The sequence below is a fragment of the Microtus ochrogaster genome, unplaced genomic scaffold (genome assembly GCF_000317375.1).
Source record: "Microtus ochrogaster isolate Prairie Vole_2 unplaced genomic scaffold, MicOch1.0 UNK24, whole genome shotgun sequence".
In the NCBI taxonomy this organism is placed as follows: Eukaryota; Metazoa; Chordata; class Mammalia; order Rodentia; family Cricetidae; genus Microtus; species Microtus ochrogaster.
In genome coordinates, this window is record NW_004949122.1 from 2,114,351 (window position 1) to 2,141,207 (window position 26,857).

General features: G+C 46.8%; 1 protein-coding gene across 1 annotated transcript in view; it reads left to right on the forward strand.

Annotated features, from left to right (window-relative positions):
• Ephb1 (EPH receptor B1) overlaps positions 1–26,857 on the forward strand; it is a 445,475-nt gene that overhangs the window by 140,632 nt on the left and 277,986 nt on the right. The window contains exon 3 of the mRNA XM_026789586.1: positions 17,356–18,037. Coding sequence (XP_026645387.1) covers positions 17,356–18,037 — 682 coding nt within the window. The remainder of the gene's footprint in view (positions 1–17,355; positions 18,038–26,857) is intronic.

Below are 26,857 nucleotides of genomic sequence, written 5' to 3' on the forward strand. Positions count from 1 at the left end.
CACACACACACACACACACACACACACACACACACACACGGTGCTTGTGCATGCCCAGAGAAAATGCTCAGAGGAAAAGAAACAAACAAAGGGAATGTCAAGGTCATCAGAAGAAAGTGAAGACTCTGTGCCCAAGCCTAGGGAGGATGGATCTTTGCAGAAATGGGGCAGCTTCCCGATGAAGCATTCCTTTCATTATCACCCACCATATTTATAAAGGGGCAAACCCAGGATTTGGAAGCTGATGTTCTGGGAGTATTCCATTTTCTGCTAAGGTCTTTAATTTCTCAGGGCCCATATTCTACATTTATAACATAAGCGATTTAAGAGTTTATTTACAGAGTGACAGGGAGGATTTAATTTTGTTTGCTTTTTTTTTTTTTTTTGGAAACTCCAAAGCTGAGGGTAATAATGGTTGCTTTGACTAGTGCCAGTGGCGGCACTGACTCTCTTTAGAGGGCCTCAGCGTGGGTGGGATTAGGGTGGGCATAAGATAAACATTTTGGCATTTCTATTAGGCCATTTTTTTTTTCTATTGGAAGGCCGGAGATCACACCCTGCTATTGATAGCAGGATTTCAACGAACTTCTCCCACTGCTGGTCACCCTGAGTTAAACACTGGCCTGGTGTACCAGGTTCCAGGATGACAAGTATCATCTCACTGACTCTTACCAGGGCGCTGAAGGTACATGACATTTCTTCTATTTTTCAGTGGTGTCATTAAATCTCAGAGCCATTACTCAAAGTCACAGCACTGAGACTGAGCCCGTGACTGTCTGACCACAGAGCTCACTCTTGTTGCACTACAGAGAGGGGACCATAGATGATTAAGGAACCAGAGGGCAGGTAGGCAATGAGCAGAGGCCAGTGCTTCTAATACTCTACACAGGGAAACAGGAGGCTGTAGCCACAGCCCAGAAAGTGGTACTCCTGGAGAGTGCCTAATGAGTCCGTCTGTCTTCCTTCCTTCCTTCCTTCCTTCCTTCCTTCCTTCCTTCCTTCCTTCCTTCCTTCCTTCCTTCCTGTCTCTCTTTCTTTTAAACAAACTTAAAAGGGACAGCTAGAGCAGGTGGTTTGGGATATGAAAGTTTAGGGGCAGAAGACATTAAGTCTAGGTGGAGCATGAAGTAGGGAGCCTTACTCATAGATCATGTGAGCCCTGGTCAGAAATCCAAGAAGATACTGGTGGTATCTAGAGATGGGAGGATTTAGGCAATGAGGCAGGGTCTTTCATGGGCCCCTTCCCATCCCCTAAACCTTAGAATTATTCAGAAGTGAGGACCCTCCGAAAGGGAAGGGTGTGAGGGGACCTTTGTGAGAACTTTGCTTTATTTGGTGGTTTTGGTGTTGGTTCTGTTGAATGAGTTCCTCCTGCATTTGAGCTGTGTGTGTGTGTGTTTGTGTGTCTGTGTTAGTGTAGTGCATCTTATCTCCATGCACTTGGCCCTGACTCATCAGGATGGACAAGGAAATCTCAGCCATGTCCTGGTGTCACAAAGGACTTAGCAGTCAATGTGATGTTAGATAGAGTAAGAATTCAGACTTGTCTTGCTGGCTGAGAGCCCTGCTTTGATTCCTACCTGACCAAGGATAATGCATTGTGTTTGCATTTAGATACAGACAGTTCATTGTGCAACAATGAGCCAGGGGTGACACACTGGGCAATCTTAGGGTTCCTGGGACCTGTTTGTGGTTAGTCACATGGAACTGCAGGTGGAGGAAAAGTTTAGGCTGATCTTAAATATTTCGAGTGGGCTCAGTACGTGCCATGGGTGATACTAGTGTGCCACCATGCACTGGGACCTGAATTTTCAAAGGGACACTAGAAAAGGTCGGATGTGTCCAGTGGTTATTGATGAATGATCTTTCCATTCAACAAATGTTAGTGGATCAAGGCACGTAAGTCTAGAAATGATCCACAGATGAGTCCAGGGAGCAAAGGAATGACGTCACTTTTCTCAGTAGGCATCCGCGTCCTCCACAGGCATCCTGGCACCAAGCTCCAGCCGCCACAGGAAAAAGAGTCCCCCAAAGCAGGTTATAGGAGGTGGCCACATTCCCATCCACTTGGGGAGGGGGCAGCAGACTAGAAGGGAGGCATCCTTCTTCCCAGGCCAGCTGCACCTCACTTGCACTCTGAGAAAGGGAATGAAGCCAGGAGCCACTCCTTTCTTCCATGGCCAGCTCTCTCGTCTCCAGGATGGTTCCAGCTGGTTATAGCCAGCATGGCCCATGTGCTGTGAGCTAACAGAGTGGAGGAGCCCATTTTCTCAGCCTGTGACCCAGTGTGATGGAACAGCTTCAGGCTGGCCTCTGCTAGGCATTCTGAGCAGTGATTCCCCCCAAGCTGAAGGGAAATGCCACTAGTCTCTCCAGGGCTAACTCTGTGCCCTCCACCAGTGGCACCAGGGGCTGAGCCAAGCTCTATTAGGCAGCTGGGGCCTGGGGCCTGCAGCTCCCGCCCCTGCCTTGTCGAACAAGGCCGTGTTGGGCAGCAGTGCGAGCCACATTCAATAGACAGCTTAAGATAATCACATGTGTGAGGTACTGGGATAATAGTAGCTGAATACCCTGCCACCGTTGCCATAGTGACCAGCCAAGCACTGGCTCCCCTCCCTTTTTTTTTCTTTCTTTCTTGTTTTCTGGACCTTCTTGTTATAGGGCTGGCTGGTGGGGTGGGGGATGAGTTTGGGAAATGGGAAAGAGGAGGAAATGGGGGAGGGTAGATCCTAGAGGGCCAGGCCATTATATTCTCTTTAAATCCCCCAGCTGGAGGTATTTTAAATCTCAACAGAGACAGAGAGAAACAGTGTCTTAATCCCAAGTTCCCCGTGAATTATTTAAAAGGATCCTGTCAGGAGGATGAATTTGTCACTGTTGCGGTGTCAACAGCAGCAGCAGCTGTCATAATGGCTAGGGACCCCACTCCAGGCAGGGTCTGGTACACCATGCTGCTACCTGGTGGAGCTTCCAGTGGCCTGGGGCTGTGTGGACCAGATGCTCCTCCCTCCCAAGGCACAGGCCGGCAGTGTCAGTGCTGTCCCTGATGCGCTGGTGGATCGTGAGGCCTGAAAAGTGTCGGGCTACATAAAGATGCCTGTCAGTCAGCTGGACCTGGAGCCTCCCGGGAATGTGGTGGCTCCCATAGCAAGAGTCTCTGAGCAGCGAGGGAGCTCCCTCTAAGCCAGAGTAGGGAAAAGGAGCAAGCCCTCACTTGCCCTCAGTGAGGGAGGGCCAAAAACAGCACCCCCAACTGTAGGGTTCGTAAACACACACACACACACACACACACACACACACACACACACACACACACACGTGCACACACATATGATGGTAATGATTGTGGAAGCACAAGGATAGACAACCAGGCAGACAGGAGAAAACTGCAGATCACACACTGCCTAGGGCCACCAAGCCCACCATGCAGGTCTTGCCAGAGGGATGGCCTCCATACTGACCAACTCCGGAAGACTGTGGTTTGGGTTTTTAAGCACATCAGCTGTAAATTCTGTTTGATCCTCATGGTCATCTCACAGACTAGGCACTTTTCACTTATCTGTGCCACAAAAAAGGAAACTGGGTTGGAGAGGTTTAAAGACTTGCCTCTGGTCAACCAGATGGGTCTGGCTGAGGCCAGAGCTGGTGGACTCCACCCCCACCCTGTGCTAACTGTCTGGTTCTGGACTGAGCAGGACCGCAGAGGCAGGTCTCACTAGGTCTCATTAGGCCACCCTCCCAGTCCCATCTCCTAGTTTTCCTTACTCTTTGCTTTTGGAGCCATGCTGGTATCCTGGTTTTCTGGGCAAGCACTAGGTACGCGCTGTGGGGAATTTGCCATGGTTTCCTGTTGGACAGGGCCTCAGTGCCTTTCTGTATCAGGGGTACTCCCTTGGGACCGTCTCTCTCACCTCCTCATTTCTACACCATCCAACAATGGGGTGACAGATACTTTTGAGGCATCCGTGTTCCTTTAACCATTATCTCATTCATACTTCTGGAAGTAGCCCGGTCAACTCATTGATTCACTAGGTGGACTCTAGTAGAATCATTTCTTTGGTGCATTGTGAAGAGACATTTGTGCATACCACTCTCTGGAAAAGTCTTATGGCAAAGTCATCTAGCATTCAGAGCTATTAGAGAGGACATGGGGAGACAGAGGCAGAGAGGCAGCTGTGAATGGAGGTGGGCCAGCTGCTTCAAATGGGTCTCATGGAATCTTGCTTTTAGACTAAAATCTAGAAGCTGTATTGGGTAACATCACACACATGCTCTCCACAGTCCAATGATGCCCCCTTACTCCTTTGAAAGTCTCGTGCCCTCCAGAGAGTGGGGTTTTGAGAATTCTGTTTTGTGCCATGCAATGGGCAACATGAAGTTCTTTCAAGATGTCGGCCGTAAAGCAACAGAGTTCTGTGATCCACCGTTCTTTTCTGTACACTACATAGGTGGTGGTGATGTGGGGGGACCATCCATCTCCTCCCAGCCCAGCATATCTGGGAGGTAGATTAAGCATATTGGGAGGTGAGCTGGTGCTCAGGCCCGCAGGGGAGCCGTTGGGGAGATGTTGCCTTGGTTGGTTGCTGTGCTAAGTGATAGGTCCCTCTGGGCATGTAGGACTTTATGCCCCAAGGACTTCATTTCACATTTTCATTAGCCCTCCAGCTTGTCTAATCTCCTAGCTCTTTCAGGCTTAACCTCCTTTCCACACTGGAGCTTCTTTCCTGGAGTCCACACCGATTGGTGAGAAGCTCCACGACCGTGTCTCCGTCCCATCTGCTACCCCGATGAATCTGTGCTCTCCTCTGTGCTTGATGAAGTTGAACCCTGCTGGAGGCATGTGCAGAGAGGCAGCCATCTCCCCTGATTGGGCAAGGTTATCACATTTCCATTATTGTCCCACCGGGCACAGTGGCAACAATTTCTAGTGACATAGCAGCTTCCCCTAACAGCAGGTGATGCCCAATTACAGACTGTAGAGAGGACCAGGGGCCTCTGAGCTGTGTTCTGTTTTATCTTCTGTGATCTGAGCTGGTGGATGATGGGGACCCACTGAAGGCCTGATTGAAAGAAGATGGTCACCGCTGAAGGGAGACTCAGAGGGAGCCTGAGAAACTGTCAAGAGAGGAGAAGGGCTGTTGGTTGTCTCCCTGGGTCTGTGTGGAGAAGCAGTATGGACCTTTAGTCCTTACATCTTGCTGAGCACAGGGCCTGCAGGATAACTTATCTAGGATCAAGATGGCTTCCACACCCGGTTGACTCAACTAGAGGCAGGTCTTGAGGTTAACGCAGTAATGATGGCTGTCATACTAGGAACAGTAATTGCTGGGAGGCAGTGAGTGGCAGTTGCTGAAGCCTCTACAGGAGCTACTTCCGTGACCTGTGAGGCCTCACCACACCCTGCAAGGAAAATAGTATTTTGCAGGTGAAAAAACTGAAAGTCAGGAAGTTGTCTGTGGTCACAAGACTACAGTTAACAAAGGTGAGGTCACCTGCCCCTGGCCACCTCCCAGCCTTATCTCCTTCCAGTCTTCCTGACATTGCTGTCCTGGTATTTATTTATTTATTTATTTATTTATTTATTTATTTATTTATTTATTTATTTATTTATATTTTTATTTTAACATGTACCAGGCTTATCCTGGGCATTTGTTCTTGTGTCTGGAATGAACCCCCAGTCTGGCTGGTAGGTTTCATTCAAATTTCAGAAGCCCTTCCCAGGGGCCCCACTACTCACCGGCTGCCACTGCTTCTTTTCCCACGAGCTCTCTAAGCACCTGTAACACTATGTGACTCTGTTGCATAACTACCCAAGGAAAGATATGAAAAAAAAATCTATTCACCTCAAATAGGACACCAGTGACAGACTCCCCCCAAGATGAACAAAACCAACGGCTCTCCCAAAACAGTTCGACTCATCCAGTTCCAGCATGGTGAACGAATAAATTTATTGAGATTACTTAGGGAAGATGAATGCAGGGTGAGTGCTTCCATAGCAGCTGTGTCCCCAGGGCTGTGCCTCCGGAGCTCCACACAGCTCGCAGGCTGCTCCATCCAGGGTTCTCTCCAGCAGCTCTTCTCTGCTCATCTAACACCGCGAAGGGGCCTTGGGAGTCTCGGAGCTTCCTGAGTTCTAAACCTGCTCTGTGTCCTGGGTCTAATGAACCTTTTTCCTCCCTCCAGGAAGGAGTGTTTCAATTTCTAGGAAGTAGCTACACAGTTGACTTCCTATTTGTCTTGTTTGTTCACTCTCTGGTTCGCTGTGTTACCATATAAGGTCCACAGGGGCCACACATTTGTCTGTTTTCTGCGGTGTCACCAATACCTCAAACATTGTTTGGGGAATGAGCAGGTTCTTCAGTCTTCTTCCATTCTTGATTTTAGAAATGAGCTCATTGAGCTGGGCACAATGTAGGTTAGAATAGCCGGGATCTTGTCAGACTAACAGAGGCAGAATGATTTTAATAATTCTGTGTGTGTGTGTGTATGTGTGTGTGTGCGCATGCGCGTGCGTGAATGTGTACACCTCTCTCTTTCTGTGTAAGTGATCATGTGAATGTATGTGTATGCATGTAAGTTTCCAAGTATGTGTGGGTGCACAGATGTGTGGCAATATCAAGTGTCTTCCACCTTATGTTTTGAGACAATGTCTCTTATTGGATTCAGGAACTCATCAATTCAGCTAGACTAGCCAGCCAGTGAGATCCAGGGATCTACCCACCTCTGCCTCCCTAGCTTTGGGTTGCTGGTGTGTATAGGCATAACTTGGCTCTTTTATGATTGCTGGGCATCCAGACTCAGGTACTCAGGCTGTGCAGCAAGCACTTTAACAACTGAGCCATCTCTCCAGACCAAACAGTTTTTGTCCCTATCTTAAGTAAAAGTGTCTAGAGGCAGTGCACCTTCCTAGCAAGCCTTGTAAACAGTTTGTGAGGATTGCTAGGTGGTGGCATTCTCTGGTGGTCAGTGAGAACTCTGGGACTGAGGGAGAGTGTTGTAATACTCCAGGAAAAGGCTAGTATCAGGACCTTCTAGAATTCCCCATGCTTTTAGGCTGTGATTTTCACCAGAGGCTGTGTAGAAATGGCCCAGATCTCTTAACTTCACTAGATTCTTCGTCTTTGACCAATAAATAATTGCTGAGTCTGGTCATCCACCTCATTTATCAAAACTGACTACAAATGACCTTTGCATGCTTCTAACCCGAAGCCTCCTTTGTAGATAAAGAATGGATCAGTGTCCGGACGCTGTTCCAAAAGGCAATGTAGACAGCCTGATGAGAAGAGATGGTGATGGTGGGCTTGAGAGGGGAGAGGTTTATACACATATCTATGACATATGTCCCACACACGATCATAAGCGCAAACATAATCACAGTCACACACACACACACACAGAGTCACATACAGTCACACAATCAGTCTGACGGCAAGTAGTCAATGTTCACACTTGGGAGCCCCCCCCCCCCAGCAACAGACCAGCTCTGACTTCCAATAAGTAGGTCCAGCAAACCTGAAGCTTGGAGGCATCTAAAGGTGTCATTCCCATTCATCAAAGTCGCAGTCTGAAAGCCTGAGCAAGTATTTTCTAATGGGTGTCATTGTTTTCTTTATTATGCTTATCTCAAGGACGGATGGGCTATTTGCATCAATAATAGTGCCCTTTGAAAGGTTGTTACTATTCTGTGTGGCCTGCAAGGTGGCTTGCTTCTTCTCCTTAGATAGCACTGTAGTGAGTCCCAGTGAAGGACCAGTAGTCAAGGATGCAGAACACAGTAGAGCTTCACTCATTGCCACTGCTTTCCAGCATCTTTTTAAATGATTCTTGTATTGTTTGAGATTGTTATTATGTCATTCCCTCCAAACCCTCTGCTGGACTTAGCCTCTTGCTCTCTTTCCAATTCATAGCCTCTTTTTTTTTTTTTTTTAATCATTGATTGCTCAGTCCACATAATGTTACTGGTATGCACATGTTTTTTTCAGGGCTGACTATTTGGTGTTGGATAGCGAATTGGCATGCTCTTCCATGAGGAAGACTGTTTCTCCTGCTCTCTGCATTTCTTAGTTGACTGTGGTCCTTTGTCTAGGGCTGAGGTTTCTTGAGCTTTCCCCCTTCCACATCAGCGTGACTATGGTGTCTTCCTTGTTCGAGTCACGTTTAGGCAGACCCGATGGTTAAACTTCCTGGTGTAATTTCTGACATTTCTAGGAGAGACAGTATCAAGCAAGGTTCTTGTTCTGACTCTCACAGTCTTTCTGCCTCCCCCTTTACAGCGATCACTGAGTTTTGGGTTGTGTTGTAATTATGCCGGTTAGGACTGAGTTCCACAACTCTGAAATTGGATGGCTTGTGGTTTTCTCTAAGTGTCTCCCTCTGTTGTAAGAGAAGTTTCCTTAATGAGGGGTGAGGACTGCATTTATCTGTGGGCATAAGGATAAATATTTAGAATGTAGTTAGGGATTATACTGGTTTAGTAAAGTAGTAGTTGTAGGCTCTCCTCCAAGATCTATGACTTCATTTGCCCTGGGTAGTTGGCTAGGTTTCCAGCACTGGGCTGATTTCCCTCTTGCTGAGAAGGGCCTTTAGTTCAATGAGAAAGCTGTTGATTACTGCCCAGGTATGGATGCTACCCCAGAACCCTGAGGGTTGTCATGCTGTTGGTCATTGCTGTGGTTCACAGGTTTTATGTGTAGGACTGCTGGCTGCCTCTTCTAGTAGCTTCCGTTGCATCTTCTGGTATTATGAAATCTAGTTTTTGTTTGTTTGTTTGTTTTGAGGGCTGGACACCACAGAATACAGTGAGGCCCTTAACACTGTTCTAACCCTTTATAGGGATAGCCATGGAGGAGAAGGATTTGTGCTTTAGCAGAGTTATAGGGTTAGAATAATTAAAGAGAGTGACCAGGAGGGGAAGGGAGAGAAGAGTCAGTGGTAAAAAGGGGAAAGGAAGAGGACACTGGCGGGAGGCACCAAAGAGGGGAGAATAGAAGAAAGATTTGGTAGTTAATCCCCTGTGAGGAACAGAAATGGCGCCAGTGCAGAAGGAGGAGCGCAGTTATTCCTTGGCACTGTGTGGACATGGGGTTGTAGAAAGAAAGGAGAATTCCAGGTATCTGCAGGTAATGTCCAGCAGGCAGCCTGAGCACCGGGGAACAGTGAAACTGGTGATGTACTCCATGAGCTGCATCCTTGCATGTGGTTGAGATCATCTAGGATAAAAACTGAGATGGTACCTGAAGACCCGTGTATTTCATTGGTCCTCCATGTTCCCGGATAAAACACTGCTGCATGGCGCTAGTGATGTAAAGCTCCGTGCATGGAATGATGTTGCTTGTTGACATGAACTAATAATAAATTAGTCAAAACACAATTCCCTGTCCTCAAGGAGCTCACAGCTCAGCAGCAGAAACCAAAGTCACATACACAAAGCAATTAAAGAGAAGTTGGAGAGAGTGTATTACCAAATGTTAAATTGTGTGGAATAAACTCACTCATGCTTGAAGCTTTCTGAAAACTAATCTCCATCCAGATTTAAATTGACACCATCATGGGGGAAGTGAGGTCCTGAGACTCCTTAAAGGAAGGACTGTAGAGAGCTCAGTCCTGCCGTGTGTCTGCCACCTGACTTGTGTGCAGCTGTCACAGAATGTTTTCAGTCTGTCTGCTTGTTAACAGCTCTTATCTTGCTTGAATGGTGTCCAGTCAGGTCTGCCATTCTTTGGCTTCGTGTGGTAGAGATCAGATGGTTTTGTGGCAGACAGGTCAGGTGAAGGTGTTAGGGTCTGTCAGAACTTCAGCAACAATACTTAGAAGTGGGCGTGGCTGCTGGGCCTGCATGTGAGAGCAGGTGCTCTTGGCTTAAGTCCTTGGCATCTCTTGCCTTATTCTGGCAAAACAACAGCAACGACGACAGCAACAAAAGCATACAGAAACAAGACCAGTCATGTAAGCCTCATCCATAGGACAGTGGTTTTGCAAATGTAAGAGAGAGGACAGTTAGGAGAAATCCCATCTTGGCATGGGATTCTGAAACCAAGAGTCTCACCCTTCCTTTAAGACACTTTTAGGTACTACTCAGGTCTCTAGTCCCAGTGACAGGGATGTCTCCTTGGGTACTTCTAGATGCTGTCTTTGCCTTCATTTAGCATCATTTGCTCATCCAGACAGACTGAAGGAATATTTGGCAGTTGATTTAGATTGGATTACTTAGACTTCTTTCCTGAACACCATTTGTCCCAGAGAGTTTATGCACACCTGGGTACATAAGCCTGTAAATTAGGTTTCCAAACCAGACTTTTATCAATAGTGAATCACAAAGCCATTTATTTAAAAACCTTTCTTTGTCAGTTATATAATCTTAGCATTTATTAAAGATAGATGCAAATTTGCACACTGATGACATGGGTGTGCTTGCATGTTCTATAGATAAAGAATTAACTCTTGGCTAAATAGTTGATACTGTGGGAATGCAGCATCTTCAATATTTCAAGGTTGATCAATATTTTGCATTTATGGCCATCAGTGTTGAGAACACTGGTTTATAATAATTCAGAATACCAAATGTCAGAAGTATGTTTAGGGCCATTTCTGAAGTTGTTGGAAATTCTACCTCAATCCCAAACCCAAGTTCACTCTAACTCAATAATTTTTTTTAAAAAAAAGAAACTCAAGTAAGCAAGTTAAAAAGCAGTTTAAAAAAATTAGACATTCTAACAAAATAGAACCCAAAGATGTACTGATTTGATGGATGCTAAGGAGTGATGGTAGGAAAATATTGATTTTGTTTTCTGTCATTAAACCATCCTGGCTTTGTTAATACATTGTAGAACATGCTTACATTCAGTAAAAAAAAAAGCCACTGTTTAGAACATTTGCTTGGCTCAAATCTGAGCTATGGTGTTTGAGTTTGCTGGCCTTGCATGGTATGACATGTGCAGAATGAAGCGTGCATAGTGTGTGTGCAGAATGAGATCAGCAGTGAAGCTGTGTGTTACAGGATGTTCAGCATTTGCAGAGATATTTTGGATTTATTGCATGTTGATTTTACATTAATCATTGGTCTTTCCATGCTCAGAAACCTTTTGCTATTCTTAATTTGTGTGTGAATATGTGTGTGTGTGTGTGTGTGTGTGTGTGCATTTGTGCCTCTGTGTGTGTGACCACCACAAGCATTTGTGTCATCACTTACAGGGTAGTAACCCACTATTTAAGAAGCTTAAGTATAGAAGGATAAAGGACTGAGAAGGGCAAAGAGATAGGGTGAACAGAGGTGTGGGCTGCTATGGGTATGGTATTTGTGAATGACGCAGGCCAAGTCTGTGTTGTTGGGGAGTTGAGGTATCAACTGCCCAAAAGAATAAAGTTTGTTTCTAGCTATAGTGATGTATTTATTTTTATCTTGTAGATATACTCATTTTAGGCATACAATTACATTATTTTAGTAAATTTGCAATGTTTGTGATCATCAAGGTCCCATCTCAGAACATTCCCATCAGCCCACAAAAGAAAATTCTTACCCACTTGTGCCCATTTGCAGTCATTCCCCAGTCGACTCCCCAGGCCCAGGGAAAACTACTTTTCTGTTCGTTTCTTCTGACTCCATGTGTGTGTCTAGAATCATCATATAATACATGGCCCTTTGAGGTACATGATATCATGTGCTTCACTTGATCTCATGGTTTTGGGATTCAATTCCCAATTCAATTTAATATGTATCAGTAATTTACTCTCTTCCTGTTGCAACCAATATTCAAGTGTATGGAAACATTATATTTTATTTATAGATTTGCCACTTAATGGACATTAATAGAGCTCTTCAGTCACAATAAAGAATTAAATTGAGAAATCCAAGAAGAGGGGTGGTTATAGAGACATTGATGTGTGGCAAAGTAGGAAATGTGCTCCACAAATAGGATTTATAATAATACTGGTTGGTGAGAAATTCTATCTCAGTGAATGGCTCTTCCCTCCATTGTGGCTGTGCAAAGCTCCCTGAATTAGGTCCTGAGAAGGCTTGCTGAATGTGACCCTAAGAGGCACTGCTAACTCTGGAGGTAATCACGTCTTGCGTGAATAACTATGTACATATCTGAATTTATATGTGAAAATTTATCTGAGAAATGATTCTCCAAGTAAAATGGCTGAGTCAATGATTGTAATTTTTGATTGGAACGGTACAAATTTGCCTTCCATCCCACTATGTATCAGAATTCTTTTATAAAGATTAAATTTTAGTTTATGTGTATGAGTGTTTGCCCACATGTGTGTATGCACGCCACATGTGTGTCAGTGAACAAGGAAGCCAGAAGAGGGCATCAGATCCTCTGGAACTGGAATTTTGGATGGTTGTGAGCTGCCATGTTGGCTCTGGAACTTGAATCTTGGTTTTCTGAAGGGGAGTAAGGGCTCTTAATGAGCCATTTTTCCTACCTGTGAATCATAATTCTTATCCCCAATATACTTTTAAATTTAATGGTCTCCAACTTTCATTATTTAACTACCACCAACAAAAAAGTCAAAATATGGTTTAGACCATTTTTGCAGTGCTGACTGGCATGCCAGATCCTGTCTGTCTCTCAGTGATGTTTGTTGATATTCTTTGCCTGTATGTCTATTTTATTACTGATATATAAGCTTTCAATATATTAGGGGGAATTAAATGTGTTATTCATGGTACATTATAAATAGTTTTGAGGGTTTTCAATCATCAACTTTTTTCTTTTTACTTTCTCTTTGCTTTCAATGGTTTCCATCATGCCCATTTAAAAAGTGAAGAAAATTGTTGAAGCTTATTTATCAAACTATGGCCTCTTGAGTTTTGTGTCATGATTAATGTAGAGATATTGTCCCTGTGGTTTCTTTTGGTATTTCGATGATTTTGTTTTATGGTTTTGATTTATTGGAGTTGTATTCTGGAATAATGGATGGGGAATAACTGAGCTAGTTTTTTCCAGAGGGTTACTCAGTTATCCAAAATTTGGAAAAAAAAATGATTTACCCTTTCTCACTGATTTGAGTTTAGGTAAATACTTTCAATGTTAAGAGGAGCAACTGCATCAAATTAAAAAAACAACAAACAAAAACTATGTTATCTATTCTCACTTCCTGGTGTCTTCTTAGTCACTTCCTTACTGAAACTTGGCACTTTCTGTCTTTAATGTTTTGACAGTCTGGTAAGATAGTCATGGTACTTTGCTGCTGTTTAGTGGCAGCAGGAAAAAGCACAGGGAGGGGCCTCAAAACTGGAGACTGGGAAGTGGCCACTGAACAGAGGACTTTTGTAGATCTGCCATTGGGCGGTACTGGTTAATGGCACCAAAAATTGGTCCTGAAAAGGGAAGTGAGTATCTCTTCAGTCAGACTATCCAAGGTACATAGAAACTTGGAATTTTTAAAGGAAAGCCACAGGGAAACCAGCATTAAAGATCCAAGATACTCAAAGATTGTGTGAAAAGATATTCACGGGGCACATGGACCCTTGGGTCTGGTCTGTTCACTGTCAGTGAGAGTACCCCCAACTCTCTCTCCCATCTCCACAGGTCTCCTCGCCCTCCCATCCAGCGTCCTTCATAGCTGGATGGCAGTGATGGCCAATTGTTCCCCCACGCACTTAGGCCTTTCTCCAGCCTAGTTTCTACTGTGAGATATCTTCTAAACATGGAACTTTGGACATCTGTGTGCCTCCTCTCTAGAACTCATCTCTGTTTGCTGCACTCAGGTGGAAATCCAAGCTTCTCATCGTGCCCTGCCTCCCCTCGGTTTTATTCCTCCCATGCTTGCTACCTCCAGCTTCGTAAGACTCTGTCATGTGACCACCATCCCTGAATGACACCAGCTTGCTTTTCCCCCCTGCCACAGAGCTTTTGCGTTTGTGAGCCTCCGGGGAGAGGTTCTCTATCCACTTCTGCCTCTAGGATATACACACTTCTCCAAGACACCCTATCCGCTTGGAGACTTTTGGGAAACTTTCCTGCATATACATCCCCTTTCTTGGCACACCATAACTTCCCATTAATTAACACAATTGTAATTATTTAGGGGTTTTTTTTTTTTTTGATAAGTTTCTAGGTTCTGTTCCTGCCCCTCAATCCGAAGCTTCACACTGCCTTATCCCTCCCTGGTGGCTAATGGAATGCCTGGCATAAAGCTGGTATCTAGAAAACATTTCCCCTGATGAATGAGTGAGGTTTTGCCATAAAGCAATGAGACGGATGCCGTGTATCATCAACAAATAACAATGTTTGTCCCTCCCTGCTGGGAATGCCAGCCCATCCTAGTCTGTCTCCGTGAACTGAAATCTTCTTTCTTTAAGGCCCTCCCTATCGTAATTGCTGCTTATCCTGAAAGGCATTTGTCTCTCCTCCAGCCCTGTCTTCTCTCTTCCTCCTCCCACTCCCACGGCACCAGCTGACAGGAGAAGAATGGAAGCCGGAGAGAAATTAATGCGCAATGCTGTAGTTGTAACCTCCTTTCCCCCCAAACCACGGGGAGCTATTTTCCTTCCTCTCCATCTCTTTCTCCTCTTTCCCTTTGAATATCCAGCTCCATCCCCTCGAATTTGATTTGATCGCTCCCGGAGGAGCTGTCACAGAATCAATTAGATCTGTAGAGTTTTACAACTCGGGGTCACCCAGTATGATCCCTCATTTTACAGATGAGAAAACTGAGGCCCAGAGAGGTTAATGTCTGAAACGATTACCTCTGGTGGGGCTTACGGCGCTAATCAGCGCCGTTTTTTTGAAGATGAATGTTCTCAATATCCCAGCTCTTCTGAGTGAAGTCCTCATTCTGTTTATCTCAGGACATTCAGTGTGTAGGCCTTGGCGCCCAGGTGAGCCTGGTAGGTAGGACTTTCTTTCCTTGGCAAAGCTGCATTAGTGTTGGGTGGCCAGAGGCTCTGGCTGTGTCTAGACCTCTGCCTTGAATGGGGTCATATGTTTCATCATCAACCAAAGGGCCCCAACATTTATGCTGAGACCCTGATGGAATAATGGTTCATGAGACCTGCTGGGTTTAAACATTTCAAGAACACCGAGATAAAGCTGCCCGCCCTTTCTTCCAAAGTCATGTTGGGAAAATGTCTCAGAATGGGAAGGGGGCCTGAAAGCCACCTGAAATGCTGTCAGCACCTTCTCCCTCATCTGTTTGCTTTCTGGCTTCCAAAACCCCGTCAAGCCGAACAAAACTTCCACAAACACATTTAAATAGAACACTACACAGTCTTTAAGAAAGGAAAAAAAACATGGCTCCTCTACATCCAGAGATCAATAAGAAATTAAGCAAAGCCCAGATGAGGTTTGACAGCGTGGATTTATACTCCACATGAGCTATGGAGTAGAGCTTTTGCTCAGCTGGTGGCCCTGCTATTGGGCATGGGAACAGACATATCCTCATGTGTGCATGATATCTGTTCTGGTTCTGGGTCCAGATGCTCAGTGTCCCTTAGGTGCTGTAATACTTTAGGGACTCAGCAACCACTGGTGGGGTGGGATGCTTCAATGTCAGTGCATCTGTATTCTTATGGATGGAGAAATGGTAGAGCAAGTACCCAGATGTAGTATGCTATCCAGCCTAGGTAGTGTGAGCTGGAAGCTGGGAGGTTTTCCAGAGCTGCAGTTACTCCAGCAAAGACCAGAAAGGCATCCTAGGTCAAACATATAAAGATGGAACTTGCAACATTAAAGTCTTGGTGTTATAAGTTGATCAAGGAGTGCTCCTGGTGCGGGGGCAGAAGAGTGATTGCAAGGAGCCAGGGATATAGTTCAGTTAGCAGAGTGCTGGTATAGCATGCACAAAGCCCAGAGTTCAACCTCCAGTACTACATACACAGCTGTAGAGATAGCTGCCTGTAATACCTCTGGGGAGGGAGCAGCAGGAGTAGCTACATAGCAAGTTCAATAGCAGGTTCAAGATCAGCCTATGCTATGAACGCATGCAGACACACACACATGCACACACACACCAGAGAGAGAGAAGGGGTGCAAATCGAATGACAGATGGGATGCTGGTTGCTATATGGGACAAATGATGCTTCATCTAGGCAGAAAATCAGGAGGGACCTTTAGTCTCCAAGGATTTCTGGAAGGAGCTCAACAGACACTGGCTAGAGCAGGAACTGGTACTCTAGGAGGGCTGAGAGAGCCCGACAAGCCTGGACATGTAGGCCAGCTCTCTAGATGTCCTTCTATTGTCCCCTCCACCCTTGCCACTATGTGTCTTCCTTTGTAACACCAGGGATAAAGATTTCTTCAGTTATCATCTTCCCCCCATCACCTGTTGCAGAATTTCCCCTCCAGAAGTTTTTAGGCTATTCAAAACACCATCCCTCCTATACAACTTCTCTATAGCCATGTGCCATGGAGGAGTTACATGATGTCTTATTAGCCACGAACTGAAGATAACTGAACAGTTGTAGGACTCTTGAAGGCCGGGATGTAAATGTGCGGTTCCCCACTCTTCCTCTGCTACATAAGGATTCTGAAATATGAGTTCAGTTTTCCAATATGAATCATGGTTGTCACTCCCCAGCTAAGCGATGGTCCTTCCTCTCTAAGTACCATCCTCCCACGTTGCTGCTCCATCATATCTCAGCTTGAAGATTTCACACAGGAGCTTAGTTAACTTCATTAAGAGCATCTCTTAGCAGCCCCCACCGTTTTACAGTCTAGCTCTCTCAAATGGATTGCTCTTCCAAAAGAAACGGTTCGGGAATCTAAGTTTGTTGAGAAACAAAAACAAGAAAAAAGTTTCTCTTTATGTGCTTTACAGAGGTTTATAAAGGCGTTTCGCCACAATAAAGGTATTAGGTTCACAGGTGGGGATGTCCATTGTGGAATTCTTTTATAACTGGATCTCTAATTCATAGAGTAGAGGCTGTCCGCAGTGATGGACAATAAAGGATACACACAGCATGAGACTTCCAAGTTTGATGAGGGAATGCTTTTTGTTGTTTGTTTGTTTTTGGTTTTGTTTTTCGAGAAAGGGTTTCTGTGTTGCAGCTCTGACTGTCCTGGAACTCGCTCTGTCGACCAGGCTGGCCTCGAACTCATAGAGATCTGCCTGCCTCTGCCTCCCGAGTGCTGGGAAATAAGGTGTGCCATCACCAACGTCTGGCTGAGGGAATGCTTTCTGTAGTTAAGTCTGTTGTGTTTGGGGGTGGGTTGTAGAGCACTGTGAATCTCGGATCTTCAGAACACAGGCGTGGCTGTATGAGCTCATTTGCTGGGTGGAGCAGTGGGCCTGGTGGGCTCCTGAAGCCCCGCAGGGCTCCGGGGTTCTCTCCTGGACTGCCTCCTTGGTCTTCTCACTCTGCCTTTCTGATTTTGCATGTGTGCGCCTGTGGCCTGCCGGGGACAGTGGGAAGAAGTCAGTGGCTATGATGAAAACCTGAACACCATCCGTACTTACCAAGTGTGCAACGTCTTTGAGCCCAACCAGAACAACTGGCTGCTCACCACCTTTATCAACAGACGGGGCGCCCATCGCATCTACACGGAGATGCGCTTCACTGTGAGAGACTGCAGCAGCCTCCCAAATGTCCCAGGCTCCTGCAAGGAGACCTTCAACCTGTACTACTATGAGACTGACTCTGTCATCGCCACCAAGAAGTCAGCCTTCTGGTCTGAAGCCCCCTACCTCAAAGTTGACACCATTGCTGCAGATGAGAGTTTCTCCCAGGTGGATTTTGGGGGAAGGCTGATGAAGGTCAACACAGAAGTCAGGAGCTTTGGGCCTCTTACTCGGAATGGTTTTTACCTCGCTTTCCAGGATTATGGAGCCTGTATGTCTCTTCTTTCTGTCCGTGTTTTCTTCAAAAAGTGTCCCAGCATTGTGCAGAATTTCGCAGTGTTCCCCGAAACCATGACTGGAGCAGAGAGCACGTCTCTGGTGATTGCTCGGGGCACATGCATCCCCAATGCAGAGGAAGTGGATGTGCCCATAAAACTCTACTGCAACGGGGATGGAGAATGGATGGTACCCATTGGACGCTGTACCTGCAAGCCTGGCTATGAGCCCGAGAACAATGTGGTCTGCAAGGGTAAGTCTGGGGCTCCTTGAGTGTCGGTTTCCCTCCCACCTAGGGAGGTCCAAGTTCATTACTTTCTTGCTCCTTGTTCAGGGTCATTCAGGAAAAGAGAGCCTGGTGGCTTATTAAAATCTCAGAAGAACCTCTGACCCAGGGCTATGCCTGATGGTTTTCCAGTTGTAGACCAACTATCTGTATGCACGTGTGAAGGAAGGGAAGGGATGGGAAAAGTTCTGAACAGTAGAAAATGATTTAATAATTGTTTATTTATTTAGTTTGGGAGCAAACATTTTTTCTCTCTCTCTCTCTTTCTCTCTCTCTCTCTCTCTCTCTCTCTCTCTCTCTCACACACACACACACACACACACACATACATTTCTCTAAGCATCTTTCATCAGCCTCAAGCTCTGGGGGGCCTGGGGTATTTGTGTTGTCATGGACAGTTCAGTCAAGGGTAATTGAGAAGTGACTGAATTTGGAAAATATTTTCGTTCATTTCAGTCCAGCTCCCACAGTATTGAACTTGGTCCTGAAGCCATGTAGCTCATTAACTCAAAGCCCTCTGGCTTGACTGTCTTTCTCCAGGGGGCTCAGTGCCAGGCCCTGGAAGGAGATGAAGCTGCTGGTCCAGGAATGGGGGAATGGGAATGTTCCATGTGTGGAGATACCTTTGCTTCTGAGTGGGGCAAACTGATGCAAACTTTGCAGACTGGAACTTGAAGGTATTATAAGCTCACACTAGATCTCTGGACCCTACACTCGCCTTTGTCCAATAGGTGACAATACATATGCTGACCTGGCTCCAGTTAGTCCCAGAGTGAATGGAAGGGTCTAGAAGCTCTATCGCTTGTCCTGTCTACGTCATTGGAGCTAAATATGGGGTGGTGCAGGGCTGGGAGGAGAAGGTGAGTCCTGTTATTAAATCTCGCTTATAATCTTCAGAAGTCTGGATTGTTCTAAAAGGCCTGGAAATGATCATTTTCATTGTAACATAACTCAAGGGATGCCCTCTCTCCCTTGCAGTTTGGGAGTGAAATTAGCTCCTTCCCCATCACAGGTCTCCTGAAAGCATCCTTGGGTCCCCTGGTGCTGCTGGAGCAGCAGCCAGCCCTAGTCTGTTTGCTTCCTCCTTCCCCAAACACCTGCCTGTGAAATGCCTGGTAAAGGATTTTGAAAGACCGTCAGCACGCGATCCCATGGATTCAGCTAATTGCCTGGGCTGGGGCCTTCGCACAGCCTTTCTGGGGCCTGCTGGGAACACAGAGCTGCGCCTTTGTGTCTTTATTGGATTTCTTGGTTCTGGGGCCCATGATGGATGGCGTGGAAAAAGGGGAGAGAGAGCCAGATCCAGTGATGAATCAAGGCAGACAGTTTTAAGACCAGCCGGGTCTGGTCCCACAGAGCGCCTCTGTGTCCCACAGTTGGGGGTGGGGCGAGGGGACCCTCTTTGGCATTCTTCCGGGTCTGAGTGGGGACCAGGACACCAGGCTGTCTTAAAGGCACAGGTGCAGCAGCTCCTGGGCATGCTTGCAAACCATGGTGGGGTGTATTTTTGGGGCTTTAAAGGGATGCCACCCGGAAGTTGCTGGCGGGGTCCCTTTCATTTTTCTCATTATTTCCTGAGCAGAATGGCAGGGATGGGAGCAAGCATTGATTGGCTCTGATTTAATTGGGACTCTGGGAAACAGGCTCTCATTTCTTCAGACTAATTGGAACGTTACTCTTTTGGGGGGCTCTGTTGTCCACACTGCTTGTCAGTCACCTCTCATGGTTGTCCTGGGAGGGCCTGTGGGGACAAATATGGAAATGCAAGTTGTTTCTCTTTCTTCCTTCTTGGCCCAAACCGCTCTTACAGGTTTGCTTGGATGTTGCTAATCTCTGACTGTTGTGAACATGGCTGGACTTTACATGTAATCACTTATTGTAAACTCACTGGAGGGTGGAGGAAAGGGGGGGCAGGGCATCCTCGCTACACAGGCAGGCACTTTCTGGTGGCAAGTCTGAGAATATAGAGTAACGAGTTGGAGAGTAGCTTGGTTTCTTTGGCTCCACGTCCTGGCTAAGCCCATTGTCCTTGGGGATCCGAAGCCCTTCACCCATATCTCAGGGGCTGCACGGTTGCGTCTTCTCAGTTGCTCCCTATCAGATGGCTGGACCAGATCCCTCTGTTGAGGATCTACAGAGCACTGCCTGGGAAATGAGGGGACCCCACTCCTGTGTAGATGGAGACTTTGGAAAACTCTTTGCACCCTTGGGATAGGCAGTATGTGTAGAGATCTGAGGTTGGTCCCCATGCTGTGTTTTCAAAGGGAGGCCTCCAACTACATTGTCTGAGTATGCTGTGTTACCAGGTAGGCACTGGGATCAGTCCTATCAATTCTGGGGTGGCCACCTGATGATAACAGGATCAGGGAGAACGGTGAATGCCAGACTGCGGCTGAGGAGGAATGGAGGTCCAACAACTGCTGCGTCCTGATAGGACCTGGAAATTCTTGCTTGAATCTCACTGTGGGGGCCCTGACCGTGCTGTGGTTCTCACCATGTGCCAATCCCCACACCCTCTGGGATGTTTGCATCTGAGACTTTGCATACGTAGCATCTTCAGAGTTGCTGTAGAAACTGTCCTTTCGGCTTTTTGGTTCCTTTTTCTTCTTCTTTTCTGTTTTTCTGAACGACTGATCTGGTGGGTAAGGAACCATGTGTTCTCTTTCTTTCACTTTCCATCTGCTAAACCCGCATATCTGTCAAATTCATGGTGACCCTCACTGGGCTGTGCAGAGGCACCTGGAGACCAATTAGGCAGCCCAGGCCGCCAAGAGCAGCCCTGGCCTGGAGCGGTTCCTGTTGTGGAAAGAGAGAGAGAGAGAGGCTGTGTGGGGAGGACAATGAGGACAGCAGGCAGAGGCCCGTGGTAGAGCTTCTTTGTTAACATGTGGCTCACACACTTCCCGGTGGGTTCTGTGGCTGAGGCCTCTGACTCATCCTTTCTGTAACACACACACACACACACACACACACACACACACACACACACACACACGCACACACACACACAGGCTAGGCTCATCAGGCAGAAGCACACGGGCATGTTGATCCTAGCACCAACTCTGACCTCATCAGGTGTCAGTCAATACGAAATTGTTAATTACTTGAAAGATGGCTCATCTATTTCGGCTTCGGGTCATGTGCTCATAGCTCGGGGGATTAACAAGAAAACACAGCTTTCTCTCTCTCTCTTTGTGCCACATTCCTCCGGCTAACGTGGGTGGTGAAGTGACTCTTTGTGTGGGCCCCAGGCAGCCTAGCTCTCCGTGTGCCAGGCAGGTCATGAGCTGGTGCTGGGGAAGCCTTAAGATATACCGGCTAAGGGAAGATGGTGGGGCTATGGCTTGGTTAAGGTTCCTGGTGTTGCGATAAAACACCCTGACCAATTACGGTCCTTCCCTGGAGGGAAGTCAGGACAGGAACTCAAGCAGGGCAGAAACGTGGAGGCAGGAGCTGATGCAGAGGCCATGAAAGAACGCTGCTTATTAACTTCTTCCCCATGGCTTGCTCAGCTTGCTCTCTTCTAGAACCCAGGACCACCTGTTCTGGGTGGCACAGCTCCGAGGGAACTGGGTCCTCCTACATCAGTCATTAATCAGAAAATGCCCATGCAGACTTGCCTGTAGGCCAATCTGATGGAATCGGTTCCTCCACTGAGATTCTGCCTTCTCAAAGGTGTTCAGGTTGTGTCAAGTTGACAGAAAGTAACTAGCACAGGGCTGGAATGGACACTCTTCCGTGCCTACTAGGAGCAGGCTCTGTATTTTCTCTCAAAGCATTAGACTGTGACATACCTTCTGGGTGTCCATGCCTTCCAGAGCAGGTCCTAGCTGGGAGCTATGTTCCTCCCTTGAGTATTGTCCAAAGGGCTGACTTTGCAAACACTCCTTAAAGCTTCCAGAAGGATCTATTTCATGAGTTTCTGTCCAGCCACAGGGCATTGGGTAGAGGTGGTGGGGTACAGCTCAGGGAATAATAGGGTACACAGTTCTGTATGTCATCCCTTTCGCCCACGTTCCTGCTTATTCCGGGTGCCTTGACCTCTGGCAGAAGGTAGTAATCTATGGTGCCCAGAGAAGGGCCTCTAACCTCAATAGATGGGACTACAGGCCAGAGGCTAATTGGCTTGGTGCTGTAGCTGATCAGGAAACCCAGAGGAGCTCTGAGTAGGTGAGAGAGGAAGCTGACTGCCCAGAAGTTACAGAAAAGAATAGCCGATTCCTACAGAGGGCCTGCACTAGTTACTTGTACCAGAACCCCCAAGGGTACCAGGAGTGGCTCCACTCCCGGAAGCAGACAGGGGCCCGCACCTTTAAACCCCCCATTTCCAGCTCGGGCTTGACATCAGTATTGGAGTTGAGCACACCTGGGAAACCTTGTAGCTTTTCCAGGGAATTCTCAAGTTCAGCCATCGGCAATCCAGCCATGGATACTGGCATGCTGTCAGGGCCTTTGAATGTCCTGGAGAACAGAAAAATTCTCTGTTCTGAATTGTTCCACAACTCTCTAGCTCCCTCCCTCCCCGTAGACTCTGTGTGTTGGGGTTGGCAACCCTACCCGTGCAGGCTCTAACCCTGACATGTCCCAAAGGGTCCCCTTTCCCAGAATGGCTGTATCTTTACCCCTACCACACACACCAAGTGGGGCCCTTTTTCTTTGGTAATTTTCTACCTACATGTAAATTCCTTCATGCCTGGAAACCCAAGGGACGCTCTGAACCTTTCAACAATTCCGATGCCTTTTGTCAACTCACACAGTTGAGATGAGCCACTTTGTAAGCCTAGGGGAGTTGAGATGAAAAATCCCAAAGATTTGAAGGTGAAGAAAAATATGTCTAATTTAGCTCAAAAGAGGTTTCTAGGGCCTAGTCCCACCCCCCTTAGGGTTGGTGGCCTCAGCTTTGGTCTCCTTGACAGTTCCAAATGAGGTTCTTCAGGAGAAAGGGGAGGGCCTGGGAAACAGTGTTCAAGTGCCTATGTGTTCCCACGAGTGTGCACATGAACCAGGCCACTGTGCTGGCAGCCACATACAAGGGCATTGAGGAGCACTACCACGCCCCTGGCCCACCAGCAGTCAGCTGGTCAGAGAAAGTCCACAGCCCAGATGGCTTCCTCTCAAGCCCCAGGGAGACCAGATCTTCTCAGGGCCAAGGGAGGCCAAGGTCATTAACACTGCATCCCTGTAAGATGAGCGTGGTAATCGGATTTCCCAATAGGCTACTTCATTTAGAAACCACCCGGGGCCTCCTCTGCTTCCTGCCGTGGCCCGGCCCAGTGCCCTCCAGAGAGGAGTCATATGTAATTGCCTGCGTGTAATGGCCTGTGACACCATGAACAACATTGTGTGGAGCTGGAAGGATGCCCCTTTGATGCACAGCCACCAGCATGTTGGGCTCTAAAGGCAGCATAGGATGTAGGCGACGGGGTCCAAATCTCTTTAGGTTCAGTGCTTTCCCTTCTGCCCCCCAGAAGACCCACACCACACTGCCATTGACCAAAAAGTCATGACCCCTAACCACTGAGTGATAACACCCTTCAGGCAGAAGAGCTGTCTGGGAGGAAGTCTGCATTTTGCATTAAGCCTGGCCATCCGTGACTTAATAAATATGCATTATGGTGTGAGTAGTGGAAATACCTCTGGGCTGGGAGTTCAGCAGGGGCCTGAAGGCGGCCATTGACTGCACTGTCATCTGTTCATGAAAACCTATGAGGTCTGGAACTGAGTGAGTGGGTGGCATGGGTGGGATTTGTCCACAGAGAGGACTAGCCAATTACTGTCAGTCCTGGGATTAGAACTCAGGTCCTGAGATACTACCATCTGCCTTCGGTTCTGATACTAGGCTAGGCTGAAGTTAACCATCCTTAAAAATATATTTTCAGGAATATTGAGCCTCTCAACTGACCTTGGTTTTGCTTGTGGTTCCTGGATGTCCTTACACAATTCTGTGCCATGCATCTACCCATCTTCTGTCGGGATTCAGCTCATCTTTCCAGAGAGTGTGAGAACGCTTTACAAAACATCTAAGTAGTGTACCAGTTCTGGAGGGTGACCCCAGCTTCCTGACCTAAGGCTTTGTGTCAGAAAAAAGGGGAGAGAACAAGGTGGGGTCAAGATGTGACTTTCTAATCTGTGTTAAGGAGTCCTCTTGGGCCTATGTTCCACACTAGGCACCATGGTCTGTGGGTGCGGCTAGAACAGAACGCCACAGATGGGGTGCTTTAGTATGGGCTGATATCTACTTCCTACAGGTTTGGCGCTAAGGAAGTCTAAGTCTTTGGCACGTTCAGTTCTACAGTGAGGACTGCGTCATATGGAGAGGAGGGCCAGTGTGCCCTCCATGGCAGAGAGGCGGAGGAGCTGCCCTAGAGTGGTGAGGACGTTTTAGCAAGCGCTTTAATCCCATTCAGGATAGGGAACCTCATAATTTAATCACCTTTTTAAAGGACCCACCTCTTAATGCTGTTGCTTTGCAACACTTGGAGTTGGGAAAGCCATTTTTCAAATTTCTGTCCCGTTGCTCCCTGGTGCTGGGAAGTCCCTCTCTGTGGGTTCTGAGCACACACTTTATTGAGCAGAAGGGAAGTGAGTCAGTGAGAAGAAGCCTACTCTGGATCCAAGTATGCCTATGTCTTTTGGTTCTGGGCCCCCGGAGCTCAGTCAGTCTGTTTTGTTTTACTTCCTGTTGCCACTGACAACAGTGTTGGCAGAGCCCTGATGCTCCTGCAATGGGATGGAGACAACTGTAAAGCCATAGTAGGACTGTGGCAAAGGACACTGGCAGGCCACCCAGAGCAAGCCTTGCATTGATGTCAGGACTTTGAAAGGAACATTGAGAGAAGTAACCTTCACCTTTCCCTAGAGACAGCTCTTGGCCTTCAGGTGACCTGTGTATAGTCAGTCTCCTTGCTGGCTAAACCAACAGCCAGGGTATCAGCTAGCTAATAAAAGCAGCTGAACCTTCATTTTATTTTAACAGCCATGTGGTAATACAGGGCATACAGTTCCTTCTGAGGTGCAATTTAATACAGAAGAATATGGCAGGGTTTGTGTTGGGTTCTGGAAGCCATCCAGGTGTCGGAGAGCGTTTTGCCTTTTAGGTATTTACTCAGCCTGCTGAAGGCTGTGCCCATTAACCTGTAAGTGGACTAGCCTTGTCTCTGCATGCAGGTCCGGGGAGGACAGGAGGAAATCAGGTCACCTGTAGGAGGTTCCACAAACCACCGCAGGAAGCTTCTCGGAATGACATTCAGGACCCAGTGCAGTCCTGAGACTTTCGTTAGAAGGTGGACAGAAAGTCAGCCTTCTGGTTTCCGGTTGATCCTGATTTGTTGGGGTAGCTCCCTGACCCAGGGCTTCGACCAGCAACATGTGTTCCTGGTCACAGCAGAGTCTCACCTCTTCAGGTGTGTGTCTTGTTTCTGTCATCTGCAGGCCTTTATGTTTCTGGCCTTCCTGGTCCTCACTGGAGTTTTGAAGTCAAGTAAGTTGGGTCGTCTTCATGCCCATGTTGCTTTCAGAATCCCGTAGAGCACTGGTGGCCGCTGAACCTCCCATGATGTATTTTCATTATGTTCTCAGGTCTAGCAGGTTTAATTCCAAGTCTTTGTTGTACTCCTCTTGGAATGAACCTCCGTAGCCGGAGGATTTTGGAGCCACAGGTGGTGTGTTCATCTGGAGAACTCTATAGGACAGAATCCTCTTGGCTAGATCAGGCCCCCAAGGTTAACGACCCCCCACCCATCCCCATCTCATTTCCTCCAGGGATAGAACTCTCACAGTCCTCCAGGACAGCCTGGCTCATCTTTCAGTCTTTCTTTCTTAGCATAGAACTTTTATGCAGATCACCATGTTTCCGATTTACCTGTTTATTATTAGTAGTATTAGAAAATACTCCAGATGTGTCAATTTCCTTTTATGCTGGACCCATGCAATTTTTCTTACTATTAAAGTTTAAACTTTCTCTTGCAGAGGATACCTGAGATTTTCTCACTCAGGATACAAATAAACCCTTGACCCACCCCCATGGGGACTTGTCAGGGACCCTGTTCCTGGTCCCCAACACACTTCCTACTTCACAATGAAGGTTAAAAGTGGTTTTGCTGATTGTTGTTATTTCTCTGCATTTTATTTATTTATTTTGCTGGTTTTTAATTTATATGCATTTAGTTTTCTCCATATCTCTTGCTATTTCTGAGCAACACTGGGATAGATACCCTTGTGTACTAATCTTTGAACTAATATGTGAGTACATCGGCAAGATAAATTCATTAATTAATTTACTCAATGAATATTTATCGAGGGCTTTCTTTGCGCCAAGCACTTTTCTAGGAGCTAAGAATGCAACAAACTCTCTGAAGTAAAATTGCTGAGTCAAACCATATACATTTTTAATTTTGATAGATAGTCCCAAATTGTGCTCCCTCTAAAAGGCATATTCTACCAAAAACTTTTTTTTTGCACCCACCAGCAGTGTACAAGTTCTTGTTCTCCATACCTCTGCCAAGATAATAAAATATCAATCTTTTTTTTCATTGTCAATCTGGTAGGTGAAAAATGGCATCCCATTCCAGTTTCAATCTGCATTTATCTTGCTGTTGAACCCTGGGAAGTTCTGGAAGTTGCTGAGGCCCTGGCTTGCTAGAACGCAGCATGGAGTTGGATGTGCATGGATAATACATGGTCTGGAGTCTGCTCTCTCCGGTCTCCATTGCATTCCTCTGTCCTGTCCCTCCTGCTTTGCCTGGCCTCCTGCATGTGATCTCTGCCAGTCTCTTATGTTCCCTGCAT